The 16,029-nt window shown below is 50.0% G+C and overlaps 1 protein-coding gene across 10 annotated transcripts in view; it reads left to right on the top strand.

The window, feature by feature from the left end:
* Ptr (patched domain-containing protein) overlaps window positions 1-16,029 on the top strand; it is a 19,168-nt gene extending 3,139 nt beyond the window's left edge. For 2 of the 10 annotated variants that reach the window (XM_076420408.1, XM_076420403.1), the window contains exons 2-9: window positions 8,417-8,693; window positions 9,176-9,386; window positions 9,527-9,712; window positions 9,826-10,169; window positions 11,225-11,425; window positions 11,530-11,661; window positions 12,906-13,219; window positions 13,294-16,029. In XM_076420408.1, coding sequence (XP_076276523.1) covers window positions 8,417-8,693; window positions 9,176-9,386; window positions 9,527-9,712; window positions 9,826-10,169; window positions 11,225-11,425; window positions 11,530-11,661; window positions 12,906-13,219; window positions 13,294-14,913 — 3,285 coding nt within the window. In that variant the 3' untranslated portion in view covers window positions 14,914-16,029. Of the gene's footprint in view, window positions 1-6; window positions 151-6,512; window positions 7,232-8,416; window positions 8,694-9,175; window positions 9,387-9,509; window positions 9,713-9,825; window positions 10,170-11,224; window positions 11,426-11,529; window positions 11,662-12,905; window positions 13,220-13,293 lie in introns of those variants that run through there. The other 8 variants (XM_076420407.1, XM_076420406.1, XM_076420405.1 and 5 more) reach the window with 8 other exon arrangements.

Raw genomic sequence — 16,029 nt, 5'->3', positions numbered from 1 at the left:
ACTCGCCGGTGCTTGGAATCAACGAGGTGCGGATGAATATTAGGGACTACCAGGACTACTCAGAACAACAAGGAAACTCTGTACGGTGTGATCGACTCGCGTGGACAACTGCTCGGCCTGTTTGAACAAGAAGATTCGAGACGACACAAGGTTAGAGCTACTTGTTCTCATAAACGAGTGGTTCCGAATATAAGAAACGTTTCGGGATGTTCGTTTTCCGAGAATGTGGTCCTGATTTGAAAAGTAACGCGAGTGCGCGCATACGTGCACACGATTCGCGTTTCTCGCGTTTCGCCGTTTTGCGTTGTTTATTCCTTCGAGACATCTGCAAGAAAATTGTGCGAAATTGCGAAAGAATTGTGTTTGTGCGTGCGTGCGCGTGTGTACACGTGTATCGAGAGTTGGGTCGTAAATCGTAACTTCGTAACTCGGTTCGTTGCACGTTGCACCGACCAATGCTGAAAACCGAGACTCGATACAACTATAGATTGTTTTGAGTTACCGGAGACCGAGATCTATCGCGTTGCGAGCTTCCACGCGTCTCTGGCGTCCTCGTCGTGTCCACCGGTTAAAGTTTCACTGGTGCATACTGGGACGATAACATGTATGTTTAAACATTCGAGTTTTCGCATATCGGTTCGCAACATCAGGTGTCGAAGAACTGTTCGGGTTTTCCGTCAAGAGTTGCGAACCCCTCGGCTATTTCTTTGGCAGACGTTTGCAAGGGGTAATGCTAGGCGTTTGCCGCGGCGCGTTTAGAGCCTACATACGCGTACGATAAGTCGACTCGGAGGTATCACGGATCCATGGATCTATCAATCGGGAAACGAGAAAACAATTGTTTTTCTACTTCCGAAGTTTCATAGTAAAATCGATATTATTCGAGGCTCGAGCTAGTCGCGTAATCATCCCGACCGCGTTCCTGCTCCCGTTCTCTAGTTTTATTTCTTCGATTTCTGAACTTTCGATTTCTCGTAGATCGCTTATCGAGTTAGTTTCGCAGTTAGGAACTCGTGCTCGACACGGCAGTTTTGTATCGGGAGCGAACGTTCGTCGACGATTTAACGAGTCGAACGGTGTGTTCTCTCTGTGTTCGTTCTGTAGACAATTTAACAAATCACAGGAAGTTTCTTCGAGAAAAAGGGAAAGGAAGAAGGATTGTTCGGGGACAGTCTCAATTTTGCCATGCTACGAACTTGAATGAAACTCGTCTTCGTGTGCGTTGTTACGTTACGTTACGTTGCGTTACGTTGTTATTTGCTTAAGCATAAATATTGTTTGGTTTATTCAAACTTTCGTAACTTTATAACGCGAGTTCAACGACATTCGTTTATATCCGGATCGCGTTCAGGAGAAAGGAGCGTATTCGCGCGTGGAGACCCCTCGCCGTCCTTAAATTTCTGGTCAATTGGGCACGTCGGTGGCAACGAACGATTCTTTGTAACGTCTCGAGGGCTCTGCCCGTGTCTCGTGAACATGAATGATCGTACCGCGTCGTAGACGGTGGTGGTAGGATTGAGAAATTGATATACGAAAGTCGAAGGTAGTCGAGCTATTTTTAAAAAGCGTTACGGGCCACTTTCTCTAAAAAGAATTCGACGAATTCTACGAATTCTAGGAAAATGGCACGATCGAAGAATACGCGGCTCGGCATACCGGTTGATGTTGATGTTGATGTTGATGCTGATGCGCCAACAGTATTATTCGTTGTCATTAGTTTTAATGTACTCGATTGTTCTTGTTATCCTCGAGAAGGTATGCTGTACATTGTACACCGCGTGCATGTGATTGAATGCGCGTCGTCGGTCGGTCAATCAACCACCGAGCCAAGCAGAACCGAACCGAGAGACGAGTCGCTGCGCCGCGCCGCGCCGCGCCGTTCGTACCCTCTCGGAACACGACCGTCCCCGTAACAAACTGTTAACCTCGGCGCAGAGGGGAATTACGAGGGGATAACTCGTTATCGACGGATCCACCGTTCAAGGGGATATCTTCCATTCTATTTTTAACGTCCTTTTTCCTACGCTTTCGATCGTCGCCGACTACAGCTCGCTCCGCTTCTCCTCACTCGTTTTCCGATCAGAGAAAACTTCGGGGATTCTAGCATCGCTCTTCCCGATCACCGATACGTATACATATGTACTTGTATTGTTGTATAGTTTCGTTCGAAATGACCGCATCCGCCGCGCAACTTTTCGCGAACAGGTGTCCCTACTCTCCCTCTCTGTTTCTCTCTCTGACGCAAGTTTGCGCACGTGCGTGCACGTTGTTCAGGACAACAAACTAAAGACCAATCGCTTCCAGTAGCTATTATAATTAATCGTGGTCGATCGATCGAACAGATTCGATGGCCATTGATTTGAAGGAAAATCGACCAGCGGCTTTCACAAGAAAGCACGCCAACAGAACCATCGATTCCATCGTCGGTTTAGAAGGACACCGTAAAAACTATTAACGCTGACTGCCGCATCAATTTCACCCGCCCTCGTTAATCCTGGCGAACGACCAAAATCGTTAGAAAGTCGTCGAATATCGTTGTTGGAAATGCGAACAACTCCGCGGTGTACAAACTGGCCGAGGGATAACGACTCGCGCGAAACAGGAAACTGATTCGTTGCTTCATTACAAAGTGAGAAATGTATGCAGGGTGTTGTCTACAGGGTGAAAAACGGTCTCCTATGCCGACCTATGCTACGTTCATTTCAACTTAAGCGCGACGATCGCGTCTCGACGAGTGGTTGCTCGCAATCGCGCGTTTTGCGTTCCTCGCACGTTCGTTCGTAGCCCGTCGGACGTGACGGGAAACGCGAATGAAACGCATGGAACATTGCGGATCAACAATATTTGCCGGGCAACGATTAATCGCGGGTGTCGCTGGCGATTAGCCTCGGCAGCGATGCAAACAATAATTGTCGAAAAATCAGATTTCGTAACGAGCGTCCGTCATCTCGAAGATTTTCGAAAAATACCCGCACGCTATTGTCGGCTGCTGGTAGGAAAGACGATGGACGTCTTTCGATAACGTCAGCCAAGACCGAAAGATCGATCGGCGATCCTGAAACGATCGAATAGGCATATTACCACAACGGTCACGTTTCTCGATTCGCAGTGACGTCAAAAAAACCTGAAACAATGATCCGCGTAAGCCGTAAGCGATTACGATCGCAGCGGATAAAGTGACGTGTCCCGCGTCGCGTCGGACCCCTGTCGACTAATTTTCGTTTGTTTGCTGCCACCTGGTACTATAATACATAGTAGTGGTATGTATGGGACTTTTGGTCTGGTTCACGGTCTAAATTGAAAACTCGCGCGTCCGTTTTCAGCTCCAACAGCAATCGACTTCTGTTCGCGAAAATTTACCGATTCCAGTCGCGTAAACTGCCGGAGAAACTCGAGAGAAGGCTGTTCGCGATGCGAATAGATTGGTTCACCGATGCTCTGGCTCTGGAGCGCTAGAACAGAACGCGTAGCAGAATTTCTAACGAACGGACAAGCGTTATGTACATATGTATGTACATATGTATAATGAAAATTCTGTTACGCGGAAAGTCAGCTCACCGAATCGTGATTCAAGCGAAATTTTACGACGTAAGGATCGTTCGCGGATCCTCCATAAATATCTGGAAAATGTACGTTTTTATATTTATTAACGCGCTTTCACTTTGACTCGCAGCTTGCGCAACAACGGTCGACATAACTATTATTTAATTATTGTCTGCCACAGACGGTTACGCGACTACGGTTTTTCACGAACAAATTTACAGATTCTACGATCGACTAAACGTTCGTTTGTTTTCCTTAGTTTCAAATAGTTTCAATACGAAGAGGAAAGTGCGATTTCGTGGAGAACAACGGGACGGAGAAAGAAGAAGACTCTTGCGGTCGCGGTAGCGGTTGCGGTCGCGTATTAATTAATCCGATTTGTCGTCTATCGTAAAGCGATACGATAACGACCGTATCACGATCCAGATTCCAGATGGATTGCCGATCGAGAAGAACGTCGCGTCGCGTCGCGTCGTTTCACGTGACCTCGAGGACTGACTGCTAGTACACCATAGTACACCGCTTGCACACCAAGCCAATGGCTTGACAATGGGCGTAACCAACCAAACGACAGAAATTATGCATTCGCGTACCCTTTTTTCCCTTGGACCTATCCTCGCCTCGCCCGGTGGTGGCGAACAGTCTTGCAAGATCCAACGGGGTCAATCGTAGAAAAACCGGAACGAGGCTGTCGCGTGACGATTTCTGAAAATTCCTCGCGTCGATCGATCGCTCTTCGAGCGAGATGCGAGCGTAACAACGATCGAAGGAACAGAGACAGTAAACCGAAACTGGAGATTAGAGTGTGATTCGCAAGATGTGTTTTTTACGATCGCGGAAAGAACCGACAAAACGGTCGTTTACAATTTACGGACAATCGTTCGCGACGCGAGCGGGAAAGTTGCGCCGCGCGCCGTGCCGCTTCCTCGAAATGCAAAGTATAACGCATCGAGAATCGAGACCGTTTCGAAGCGTGCAATTACGCTCACGAAGAAAGGATACGATTTCTTGTGGCTCCGCTCGCCCTAGGAAAATGGGGGAAGCTTATGTAAATGGTGAATGGTAAATGGTAAATGGTAAATGGTTCGCCGGTTTATCGATTTATCTCGGACTCGACTTGGTTTTTGTCGGACCCTCGCGGAGAAACGTCGTTCGCGGAATGAATTTTGCGAGAAGCCGATAAGGAAATCGACGGGTAATCGCGATTTTTACTTTTTACGGTGCATTGGTTTCGCATCTCGAAACAACCGTAACTGTCGCTCCTAACCGTGATAATTTCCTGAACCCAGTCGCACAATGTGAAATGTTTTTCATTTCTATTTGAAATGAAAAACGGCAGACCGTATTTACGACACTCGTAAACTGTAAACGTAACGATTTCGTATCACAATCAGCAACGTTGTAACAAGGTTGTAGCTAGGTTCGAGCAACGTTCGAGACGCACGCACACCGGATACCAATTTTCCCTTTTCTTCGATTTTGAAAGAGACACGTGCGCGTGCAGTCGCGTATCGATGCTCTTTCGTCACTCGTCCGTCGACAAAATTGCGTTCCGAGCGCGTGGAAATGATTAGGCAACGACCGAGCGGGGCCGCGCTTACTTTCGTTTCACGTAAGGTCGGCACAAGCGTGCTCCGCTCTGATACAACCTGAAATCGTGTCGAGACTTTCGCGGTCGGATCGTCAATCCGAAATCGTGCTTGCGAACCCGATTTTGCCCGATGGATTCGCTATGAAACGGATGCTCGAGTTAGCCGATCGCGTGAAATTGAGTCGCGAAACAGGTGGAACGTTTGACCGAGCCGAGAGCCCCGAGAGGACAAATTGCCCCGTTCGAGTAGCGAGGCTGCTGGATCGAGACGAGCTGCGTTTCAACCGCGACAGGGTTCATAACGTTGGACAGTCGCGTCGGTGATTTCGTAATGGATTGCACCGCGCCGTTTTCCTTGCCGTTTCCCGATCGCTGCAAAAATGTAAACCTGTAAAAATCTCGAACGCGAGAAACAACCTTCCATCAGATTTTTTCTCGTCTTTTTATTCCTTTCGAATACGCGAGTCTCGCCTCGTCTCGCTCCACCTCGCTCCACCTCGCTCCACCTCGCCGACATTTCAAAGTTTTCCTCCTATTCGAACGCAGATCCGACACCTATCAACGGTCGCGGATGGCTCCGCGGTTTACAATCGAAACGGATCGGATCGGATCCTGGATCCTGGATCCTTTGTTTGTAATTCGTGCAGCAATATTTTCGAGCGGACAGATACATAGTACGAGGACGAGGCGCGTAAATGATCGCGAGCTTGTCGGTGTGAAAGCATGCCGTGACCGAGCGCCGAGAATTTCCCATTTTATTATTTATAAGCGGTACTTTTGTTGTTGATGGTCGCGTGCCTCTTCGGGTGCGATCTGACGTACGTAGGTAATTGTTCGTCTCTATTCTCACGAGAGGAGAAATTCCGTGCGTAGCCCTTCTCCTCGAGGAATATCATTTTGTCGCGGGATTTCAGAGCCGAGATTTTCTCGTCGCGATTCTTCTCGTCCGCCGTGACACGCGACACGAGAACAGTAAAGCTCCAAAAGCTTCGACGGATGCCTCGCGCGTTGAAAATTTCGCTAATCGAGAAAGGAAGGGCAGCAGCAGCGGTTTGTGCTTGGCGGCCGACGAATTTCGGGGACAAGGACCGCGTCCAGTGAAATTAACCAGTTGATATTCTCACCAACGTGCACGGTCGGCCACGTGACCGGAATCGCCGAGACTGCCTTGTCGTCGTTTCGATCATTATTTGGTTCATGGATAGGTCTATACAAAGTCCCGCTTTCAAGGTTTCTTTCTCGAGGATAATTAGAAGAACGGTGGAGCAGAATAAAGACCAAACAAGATCGATTTTTTCCAAACTGCATAACCGGAGATATTCTCGCTGATACGGCGCGAGTTTAGAATATTGCATAATTCGTACGATTAATTGTCTAGGCTGGAAATGTTGGAATGGTTACGAGCCTGTTACGATTTCGCACGATGGCGAACAAAAGGCGAATACGTATGTAGAAGACCAACCAGAGGCCCCGTCGATCGCGTTACGTGGATGTTATTCAATCGTCGAGATCGAAGAAGGCGCGCGAGCTGACGAGCGCTTCTGTTACCCAATGGCCGGTTACTTTCTCAGGGATGGAGAAAGATCTTGGTGACGCCTGCGCGAGGTCTGTACGAGGCACGAGGTACATAGGCGGTACGCGTGCGGAGAACCACCATGGAATCGAGTGCAAGCGGTTTTAGAAAGTCGTTCGCGATCGAATCCTCGTCCAGAGCCAATCATCTTTCAGCGAATCCGGAAACTCTGAATGTAAAGAGATCAGCTGTTTTTGCCTGAAACAGACACCCGACCAAAGACTAAATACCTATATGTATAGCCCAACACAGGCCGCTTCCGGAACCCGGTTCGAGTATCCTGGATGCGGGCGTTACGATCTCGAGAGAGGTGTTCCTTTGTCAGGAAAGGCAGGAATGAAAACAGGCAGGATACACATACTTAAATTCCTCGGTAGCAGCTGCTGCTGCTGCTGCTGCGGTGGGTGGTCATTTGATCCCCGTATCTTTAGTTCGAAGCGACTGTGCGGGTTCTCTCTGCCTCGTGGAAGAAGGATAGTTTCGTAAACAGTGACTAGGCGATGACGAATATTCTGCGGAAGTAGGTTCGCGTCTCTCGCAATCACGCAATCTCGCAATCTCGTAATCTCGCTTCGAATTAACAATCGGCGATGATCTTGTCGCGGTGTCGCGTCGGTATGCTAAACGCATACCCATTGTTACGACCCGATTCGGGTCAAGTCCGACCGCTCTGTTTGCTTGTGCTTTTGCGCGCGTCTTCGATCATGCTCGTCCAAATTGTTTCGCCCCAAAGCCCGTCTGATCGGTTTTACCGATTACGATTACGGTTACGGCTACTCGCGAGTCGCGAGTGCGAAACCCCGAGCTTTCGTATCACCTGTGTTCACGCTGGGCTAGCCGGATCGATTCTGTTCGGAAGGCAGACGATTACTCGAAGATGACGGATACACGCGAACCATCTACCGCGCGCTCCGGTTGTTCGAGAATAGCGAGGATAGACGGATCAACGGATGGACGGATGTCTACGTTATTAAACTAATTGCGAGCGAGCCGTTTGGCGAGCGACGCGCGTGAGTCGTCGCGTCGTCAGTTCGTGTCATTCGCCGCGGACACAATACATGCTGTCTCCGTCCCTTCCGTCTTTCTTTCGCTGTCGCCGTCGCGCGACGTTGTGAATTTCTCAGAATATCCACAGAGTCTCTCTCTCTCTCTCCCTCCCTCCCTCCCTCCGTCCCTCCCTCCGTCCCTCCCCCCCCCGATTCAGGACCGTTGATTTCTCATGGAACGAGAATTTATCGCAAAAAAACGAGGCGCGTATTCTTTGCCCTGGTAAAATTGGTCGGCACGAGTAATAGGCTCGTACCTACATATGTATACATACATGCTTGCGCGTTTCCAATAGACCCGTGGTGTCTTTGCTTCGAAGAATGTATTGACCAAGCGTACGCGTGGCCCAAGAGAGCCTTGCTTTCTACGTCTCGACCGTTTTTCTCTTTTTTTCTCGCACCTGTAATCTCCTAGGTCGTAACAAGAAGAATGAGAGAGGGAGTCAGAGGGAGAGAGAAAGCGTTTAATCGCTTTGAACGTAATGTCGCGTCGCGTCGGTTACACTATTACCTTTTAATTTGTGATTGCGACACCGCTACAAACGACGAGGATTATTCGATTCGGCGATTACGCGGCTTCGGATTTGTTGGATGCGCGCGTAGCTGCGATCCGTTTTCTACCCCTTAGAAGTAGTTGTTCACCGAACTTGGTGTTTCTCGCAGATGTGGAAGAATTTTACCTGCGTGGACGAGTTCCTGAACCGAACGTTCCACAAGTTGGGTTTCGTGGTGGGTCAGCATCCCGGCTACTTCGTGGTGATCCCAGTTCTGGTTGCTTTCATTTGCTTCACCGGCTATCAGAGGATCCACTACGAAATCGATCCAGAGTATCTGTTTTCACCGACAAATGGGCCGAGCAAAGTGGAACGAGCGATCGTCGAGCAGTACTTCAAGGTCAATTACAGTCATCGATTCAACCTGGGTCGCATCACCAGGCCAGGTGAGTCTTTCGGAACAAGGTGTACGATTCCGTCATTTCCGTCGACGCGTGACAATCGCGCGCGCTCTGCTCTTCTCGCGTTCTTCATACGTGTATGTACATAGTACATAGATCCTGTCGTTGATCGCAAACTTTCTTCCTACTTCCTGCCGACCTTACCCCGACTCGCTCGTTATCGCCGTCGGAATTATCTCGGGCCAAGATGAACGTTTACGTAAGCGACGCGCGGCTCTCTTCGAACTTAAAGTTCAAGGAGAAAGTAAGCAAGCACATGCCTCGTTTCCTCGTTTCGATGGTTTCGAGCACTTTGTCGGCGTGTAATTTCACTGGGGATTCGGGGATTCGGGGATTGTTATCAACGACGCGCGATGGGATTGGCGCGTATACATATGTATACCTCGCGCTATATGTACTCGGTCCACGAAAATCGACGAACCGGAGGCCCTTCGGCTGAGCTAAGCTCTCGCACGCTCCTTTCGCAGGTCGTTTCGGCCACGTGATCATCACCTCGAAGGACGGAGTGGATAATCTGCTGAGGACAGCGGTGTTCGATGAGTTGATGCAACTGGACAACATGATCAGAAGCGCTCGAGCGACCTACGAGGGCGAAGAGTTCACCTACGAGCAGATCTGCGCCAGATGGCTGGACGAATGTTTCACCAACGACATTCTGAATCTTCGCCATATCATAGAGTAAGTATCGAGCCGATAAGATTTCTCAACGAGAAATTGCTCGATTCTTTCGAGTTCGAGGGTTCGGTTTCGTTCCGTTTCGTTCGAGACCATTCTCGAGGAGAGATATTACCTCGTAAGTAGACGATAGCATTTTTTAGAGACGTGGAGAAGAAGGAACTGAACCTGACGTTCCCGGTGATGCTGAATCCGGTCACCTGGGACATCCACCTGTTGCCCGTTTACTTCGGTGGTAGCGTGATAAACGAGGATCGAGTGATCGAGTCTGTACCATCGTTGCAGCTGGCGTACTTTCTAACGGCCGACAACGGTCGTCAAGATGCCGTGTAAGTTGACCAGAATCTACTGTCTGGCCTCTGGACATAGATTTAGACATAGACATTTATTACGAATAGTTGAGTCGATAAAAGAATTTTGTTGGTTCTTGTTCGGTGAACAGTGGAGCAGCTTGGGAAGAAGCGTTCCTCGACGCCGTGAAAAATGCGGAGGAGAGCGGCGTGTTCAAGCACATCGCCACCGCGAGATTCGCCTCCAGGACTCTCGAGTTGGAACTCGAGGAGAACACGAAAACGATCGTGCCTTATTTCTTCAGCACGTTTGTGCTGATGGCCCTGTTTTCCGTGGTGACCTGCATGATGACCGATTGGGTACGCAGCAAACCTTGGCTGGGACTTTTGGGCAACGTGTCGGCCGCGATGGCCACGGTAGCCGCGTTCGGTCTCTGCATCTATTTAGGAGTGGATTTCATCGGCCTGAACTTGGCCGCGCCTTTTCTCATGATCGGTGAGTGCGAATAACCGTGAGTAACCATGGCCCCTCGCCTCGCCTCGCCTCGTTACCCGACATTTCTAACGTCTATAGTCTACGAGCAGAACTTTGAACGACGCGATCGTCGATCGAAAACGCACGGAGACAAAATGGTAGAGGAGGGATTTCGCCAGGGCACGATCGAACGTGGCCGGCCGCGCAATCATTACCGATAACGCAGCGACTTTGGTCGACGGCTGGTTCAGGCAACCGTGACCAAAGAGAAAAGCCCGGAGACTTCCGCTTTTCACGTAAATCACCGTCCGGTCGTTGATGGTTCCGCGTGTAACTCTCGGCTGCGATCAAGTCGAACGGGCCTGGATTATGTTGCAAAAATCGTTTCGTCAGCGAGTTGGTTACATCGCGATCGAAGATTACGCTCGGAAATCGAGATCGAATGTTTAGAAAATCTGTAACGCGCGTTCCGCGCCTACGATATTCGACGCTGTTGGAACATAGATTCCTTTAAAATGGAACGTTTCGCGTTTTGCAACCCGATCGCTCCCGACTCGAGAAATTCGATTGACCGACGCGAAAGATTTCCGGCGAACGGCCTTGCTCTCGAAATTGAATAAACGACGCCCGACGTTTATTACACGCTATAAATCGTCGTCAAAATGTAAACGATCGCGACCGGGTGAATCACCAGACGACCAACAATTCTGATTCATTGCGCGCGCGCGCGCGCGCTAACTGCCGTTTCGCGATTACCATAACGGCATACGGTGAACGTCGAACATCGACAAATAACTCGTTTAATTATCTTACCGAATTGTCCCAGCATATCCTGTCGCGAACACTCGGGAGAATAGATTTTGAACCCGTGGACAACGACGCGCAGGTATATAATACATAGTTTCGCTTTTCCGCGCCGCGCCGCACCGTGGCCGTGGCTCTGCCTTTAACGGCAACCCGATGTACACCGATACATATCTGTATACGGGGAAATGAGTCTTCAGGCTAGGCTAATGTAGACTAGGCGAGACGTAGAAACAATTGTAATCGAAAATTGGATTACGGGGGGACTATAGGAATCGGAATCGATGACACGTTCGTGATGTTGGCGGCTTGGAGACGAACCAGTATACTGAAACCGGTACCCGAAAGGATGGCCGCGACTCTCAGCGAGACAGCTGTATCGATAACGATCACGTCTCTAACCGACATGATATCGTTCTTCATCGGGATACTGTCGCCTTTCCCTTCGGTGCAGATCTTCTGCATCTATTCCGGTGAGTCTGAAAATCGAAAGTTTCTACAATCCACGAATCGAAAATAATAAATTGGCGATTAACGATCGAAGCTAGTGTACCAAGGTGTGTTGCGCTTGTTTCAGGATTCGCTGTGGTCTTCACGTTCGTTTTCCATTTGACCTTCTTCACCGGATGCGTAGCTATCAGCGGCTACTGCGAGCAGAAGAACCTCCACAGCCTGGTATGCTGCGAGGTGCAGCCACTCTCCAAATCTTGTAAGTTTTTGTCTAGTATTTTATTCGTCGGTTCGTTCGCAGAGAAGCGTTCGGTTCGCGTTCGAGACGAAAGAAACCAATGGAAAGGGAACCGGAGCAAGTAGAGCGGTACAGTTTAGAGTTTAGAGAGAAGCGAGTTGCAAATAATTAATTAGCGTATCTTCGTTTCGAGGGGATAGACGTTGCACCGACAGATCGCAATTACATGGCATCGTTACCGTGTTATTGTTGTCGTTATCATTATCATTATCATTACCGTCACCGTTGCCGGTCGATCGCAGCCCCGCGGCCCGCGGCATCAGCCCCGATATAATTGGTAGCATGAAAGCACGAAGAAGAAACGTCGAAACGGAACTCGGTGTCGATAATACGCGTTCTCGTCGTTACGCAATCGTCGTCGAAGAATTTTCATGGTAAAAGCGAACCACGTTACTCGTTTCGACCGGTTACTACATCCAACGTAACTCAAATGTTGGCGCGTTCGCATTTGCGTTCGCGTGCGCGCACAGACACGCGCGAACGCGCTTCGTATCGTTGAGAATGAAAGGCGAACGTTGAACGTTCGCGGGGAAAGAAGACGTTACACGGAATACTTTCACGAGCCGAGAACGTATCATTCGATGTGTTTTTATTTGAACTTTCATTTATTTTCCTTGGCCGCGTACTTTCTACGTTAACGTTAACGTCTACGAGGATAAACGTAACGAGGAAACTTTTCGGTTGGCTGTCGAGGCTCGAACGTTATCCTCTTCGGGAACGTTTCGTTGCGCCGCGCCGCGCCGCGCCGCGCCGCGCCGGAATCGGCTACGACTATGGCTACGCAAACGATTTTCAACGTTGAGGGACGCACAGCCGATCAACGGAGAAAAGATTCGGAATCTACGAGCGTCCTCGACTTTCACCGTTGTCGGAACGTACTTGCCGCTGGATTTCGATTTCGATCTCGATCTCGAGGAAAGTCCAGATCGCCGACGCAACGGAACGCGTTACGTCACGAAAGCGCGCTCTCGCGGGCTCACGCGCGTCGCGTGTTACATTTCAGAGTCGTTAATTCGTTAGATCATTGATCGTTGCGTAACTGGTTCGCTGGACTTTCTCCGGCGCGACATCGGCGGACGCGGTCGGCGTTTTGTCCAAGTTTATCGTAATTCTCGGCATCTCGAGCTCGAGCAACGATGAACCGTAAAACTGTAAACCGTAAACCGTAAACCGAACCGAATCTGTTACCAAACCTGAATGCGCAGCGAATCGATCCTGGCTGTACAAAGCGCTGTGCTCTGGAGGCGTTGACCGGGACGACCCGTACAACCCGGTGGATAACCCGGAACACGGTTGCATGAGCTTCTTTCGCGACTACCTGGCTGCCGCGCTCAACTGTCGGCCCGTCAAGGTCGTGGTCATTCTGATATTCGCCTGCTACCTAGCCGGCGCTCTCTACGGGTTGACGACCCTTCAGGAAGGCTTGGATCGACGCAAGCTCTCGAAAAACGACTCCTACTCGATCGTATTCTACGACCGACAGGACTACTACTTTAGAGAGTTCCCGTACAGAATACAGGTAGGCTCGAAACTCGAAACACGAAACACGAACAAATTAAAAACGCCTCGCGTTCCCGCGTTTTCGTGTTCCAGGTTGTGGTGAGCGGTGAATACGATTACAGCGATCCGATCGTTCAGCAGCAGATGGAAAACTTGACTAGGTCTCTGGAGGCAAGTAAATACATCAGCAGCGCGCCGATTTACACGGAAAGCTGGTTGCGGAGCTTTCTCAGTTACACGAAGAACAGCGAGATCGACATTGGGAACGAGACGGACTTTATGAAAACGTTGAAAGAAAGTTGGCTGTTCCCGAAGAGCAGCTTTTCTCTGGACGTGAAATTCGACGAGACCGACGAGCGAATCGTGGCGAGCAGGTTCATGATACAGGCGGTGAACGTTAGCGGGACCAACCAGGAGAAGGACATGGTGAAGGAGCTTCGACGCATCTGCGCAGAATCGCCGTTGAACGCCAGCGTGTTTCACCCGTATTTCGTGTTTTTCGATCAATTCGAGCTGGTCAAGCCCACCAGCATCCAGTGCATGGTGTTCGGCGCGCTGATCATGATGCTGATCAGCTTTATCTTCATACCGAACGTCCTGTGCTGCCTCTGGGTCGCTTTCTGCATCATCTCGATCGAGCTGGGGGTGGCCGGTTACATGTCCCTCTGGGACGTCAACTTGGACAGCATATCCATGATCAATCTGATCATGTGTATCGGGTTCAGCGTGGATTTTACCGCTCACATCTGTTACGCTTACATGAGCTCCAAGCAGAAAACACCCGACGACAGGGTCAGAGAGAGCCTGTACAGCCTGGGCCTGCCGATAGTTCAGGGCGCCACCTCCACGATCCTTGGTCTGATAGCGCTCGTCTTGGCCGGCACCTATATTTTTATGGTCTTCTTCAAGATGGTGTTTCTCGTCATTTTCATCGGAGCCATGCACGGCTTGTTCCTCCTACCCGTCCTCCTGTCCCTTTTCGGCCCTACCTCTTGCGAGGCCGACGACGACGATGAGGGCGCGAACGCGGATAGGAACGCCGATACGAACACGAACGCCAACGCGAACGCAAACGCGCATGCGAACGCGAACGCAAACGCTAACGCGAACGCGAACGCGAACAAGAACCGGGGGAAACTGCACAACCTGGAGAATCTGGGAAATCTGGTAAACCTGGGAAATCTGGGAAATCTGGGCTCGAAGCTTCGATTGACCGAGAGCCAACCCTACGTGATCCCCCACCCGTGTCTCTCGTACTACCACTCCGGAGGAGCTGTCAAGAGTCTTCAGGGCAGCCCGGTGACCAGTCTGGCAGCCTTGGAGGAGAGAGACCCTGGTCTGGGGACCAGCGAAGACAGCAACTCGACCGAGAGCGGATCCTCGCAGAGCAGGAGACGAGAGACCCACCTGGAACAGGAGAGTCACAGGCATCACCACGCCTGGAGGAGATCCATAGGAGTCCTCTACGGTGTGTCGCAGTTCCAAACGGCTGCGCATCCGACGTCGCCGCCACCCGACTACGCCGATACCGGCGCTCTTCGAGACCTTCGGCCCGATCAGGATTGCCGAGCGGTGCGAACGGTTCCTTTCGTTGGACCCTGTCCCGCTTACGGACCGGCCAATCATAGAGATCACAGGGATCACTGGAGATGCCGATCGTATCACAACCTTCATCGCTCGTCCAGGTACCTGACCGATCCTCGTTATCCTTAACGATCTTCCTCGGGACAAGCGAACTTTGCTTTCCAGGCTTCTTTCTCCTTCTTGTTCCTAGCGCTGGCACAGTTTCCGTCAGGACATTGTCGTTCGGACACACGGACGGAGAACGGAGAACGGAGGCTGACATCCCACCTTCCTGCGAATCATTTCAGACACCTATATGAAATCTCGATCGATCTCGAGAAAATCGAGAACCGAACTGGACGAGCGATCAACAGTAATATTTAGTGTAATATTTCAAGCAGCGGGAAACGGACGCTTGTCTTAAGTTCTGTTTTCTACCGTTACGCGAACACGCGAACCGTTCCGCCTACGAAACCGATCGACATGCCAACCAAGTTACAAGACGGAGTAATCATTTTGAGCGATACGCTTTGAATCGATTGTTCGAGTCTGTTTGGCGAGTTTCCACCAAGAAAAAGGAAATCTCCGCAATCTCCGCAGTCTCCGCAGTCTCTGCTCTAGAGCTAGGGGATATTTATGTAATTTAAGGAGCGAGATCGACGAGCGAGCAAACTGATTCGACCCGGTACGCGATCGCAATAGAAACGCGTTCGGCGATCCTTTGTTTGGTTCGTCAACTATCCTTGTCATTCGTTTTTTAAAAGAAGTTTGTACGAGCAAACTAGTATATTTAAGTCGACGGACGAAACATATTATGTATGTAGCGTTTAAAGATCGAACGGCGACCTGCTCGACGGATAGCGACGGAGAGCAGCGTGTCTGCAGCGAGTATGTACTGCGCATCGGTTACATAGATTTACCATTACCATTACACATGGCATATACATACATGGTACAACGAGACGTGCCTTACCGAGTAACGTGGTCGCATACGTATAGAAGCAGGTGACTCGCTGTGGATTATCCCTCGAAATGAAAACGAATTCGAGTTCGAATTCTGAATCCGAACCAAAGCGTGGATCTATAATTGATCGGAGAGTTTATTTACGAATAATCGGATTATCGAAGCGAATGTTGCGTGCTGCACGTTCGAAATCGAAACCGCTTCGCATGAATGTTCCACGAGTGAATGTAATACTACAGTGAGAGTGACTGGCAGATGCCGCTGGAACAACTGCTGTAAAACGAAATATATTCTGGTATCGA

The sequence above is a fragment of the Lasioglossum baleicum genome, chromosome 3 (assembly GCF_051020765.1).
Source record: "Lasioglossum baleicum chromosome 3, iyLasBale1, whole genome shotgun sequence".
In the NCBI taxonomy this organism is placed as follows: Eukaryota; Metazoa; Arthropoda; class Insecta; order Hymenoptera; family Halictidae; genus Lasioglossum; species Lasioglossum baleicum.
This window is presented reverse-complemented; position numbering and strand designations above follow the sequence as displayed.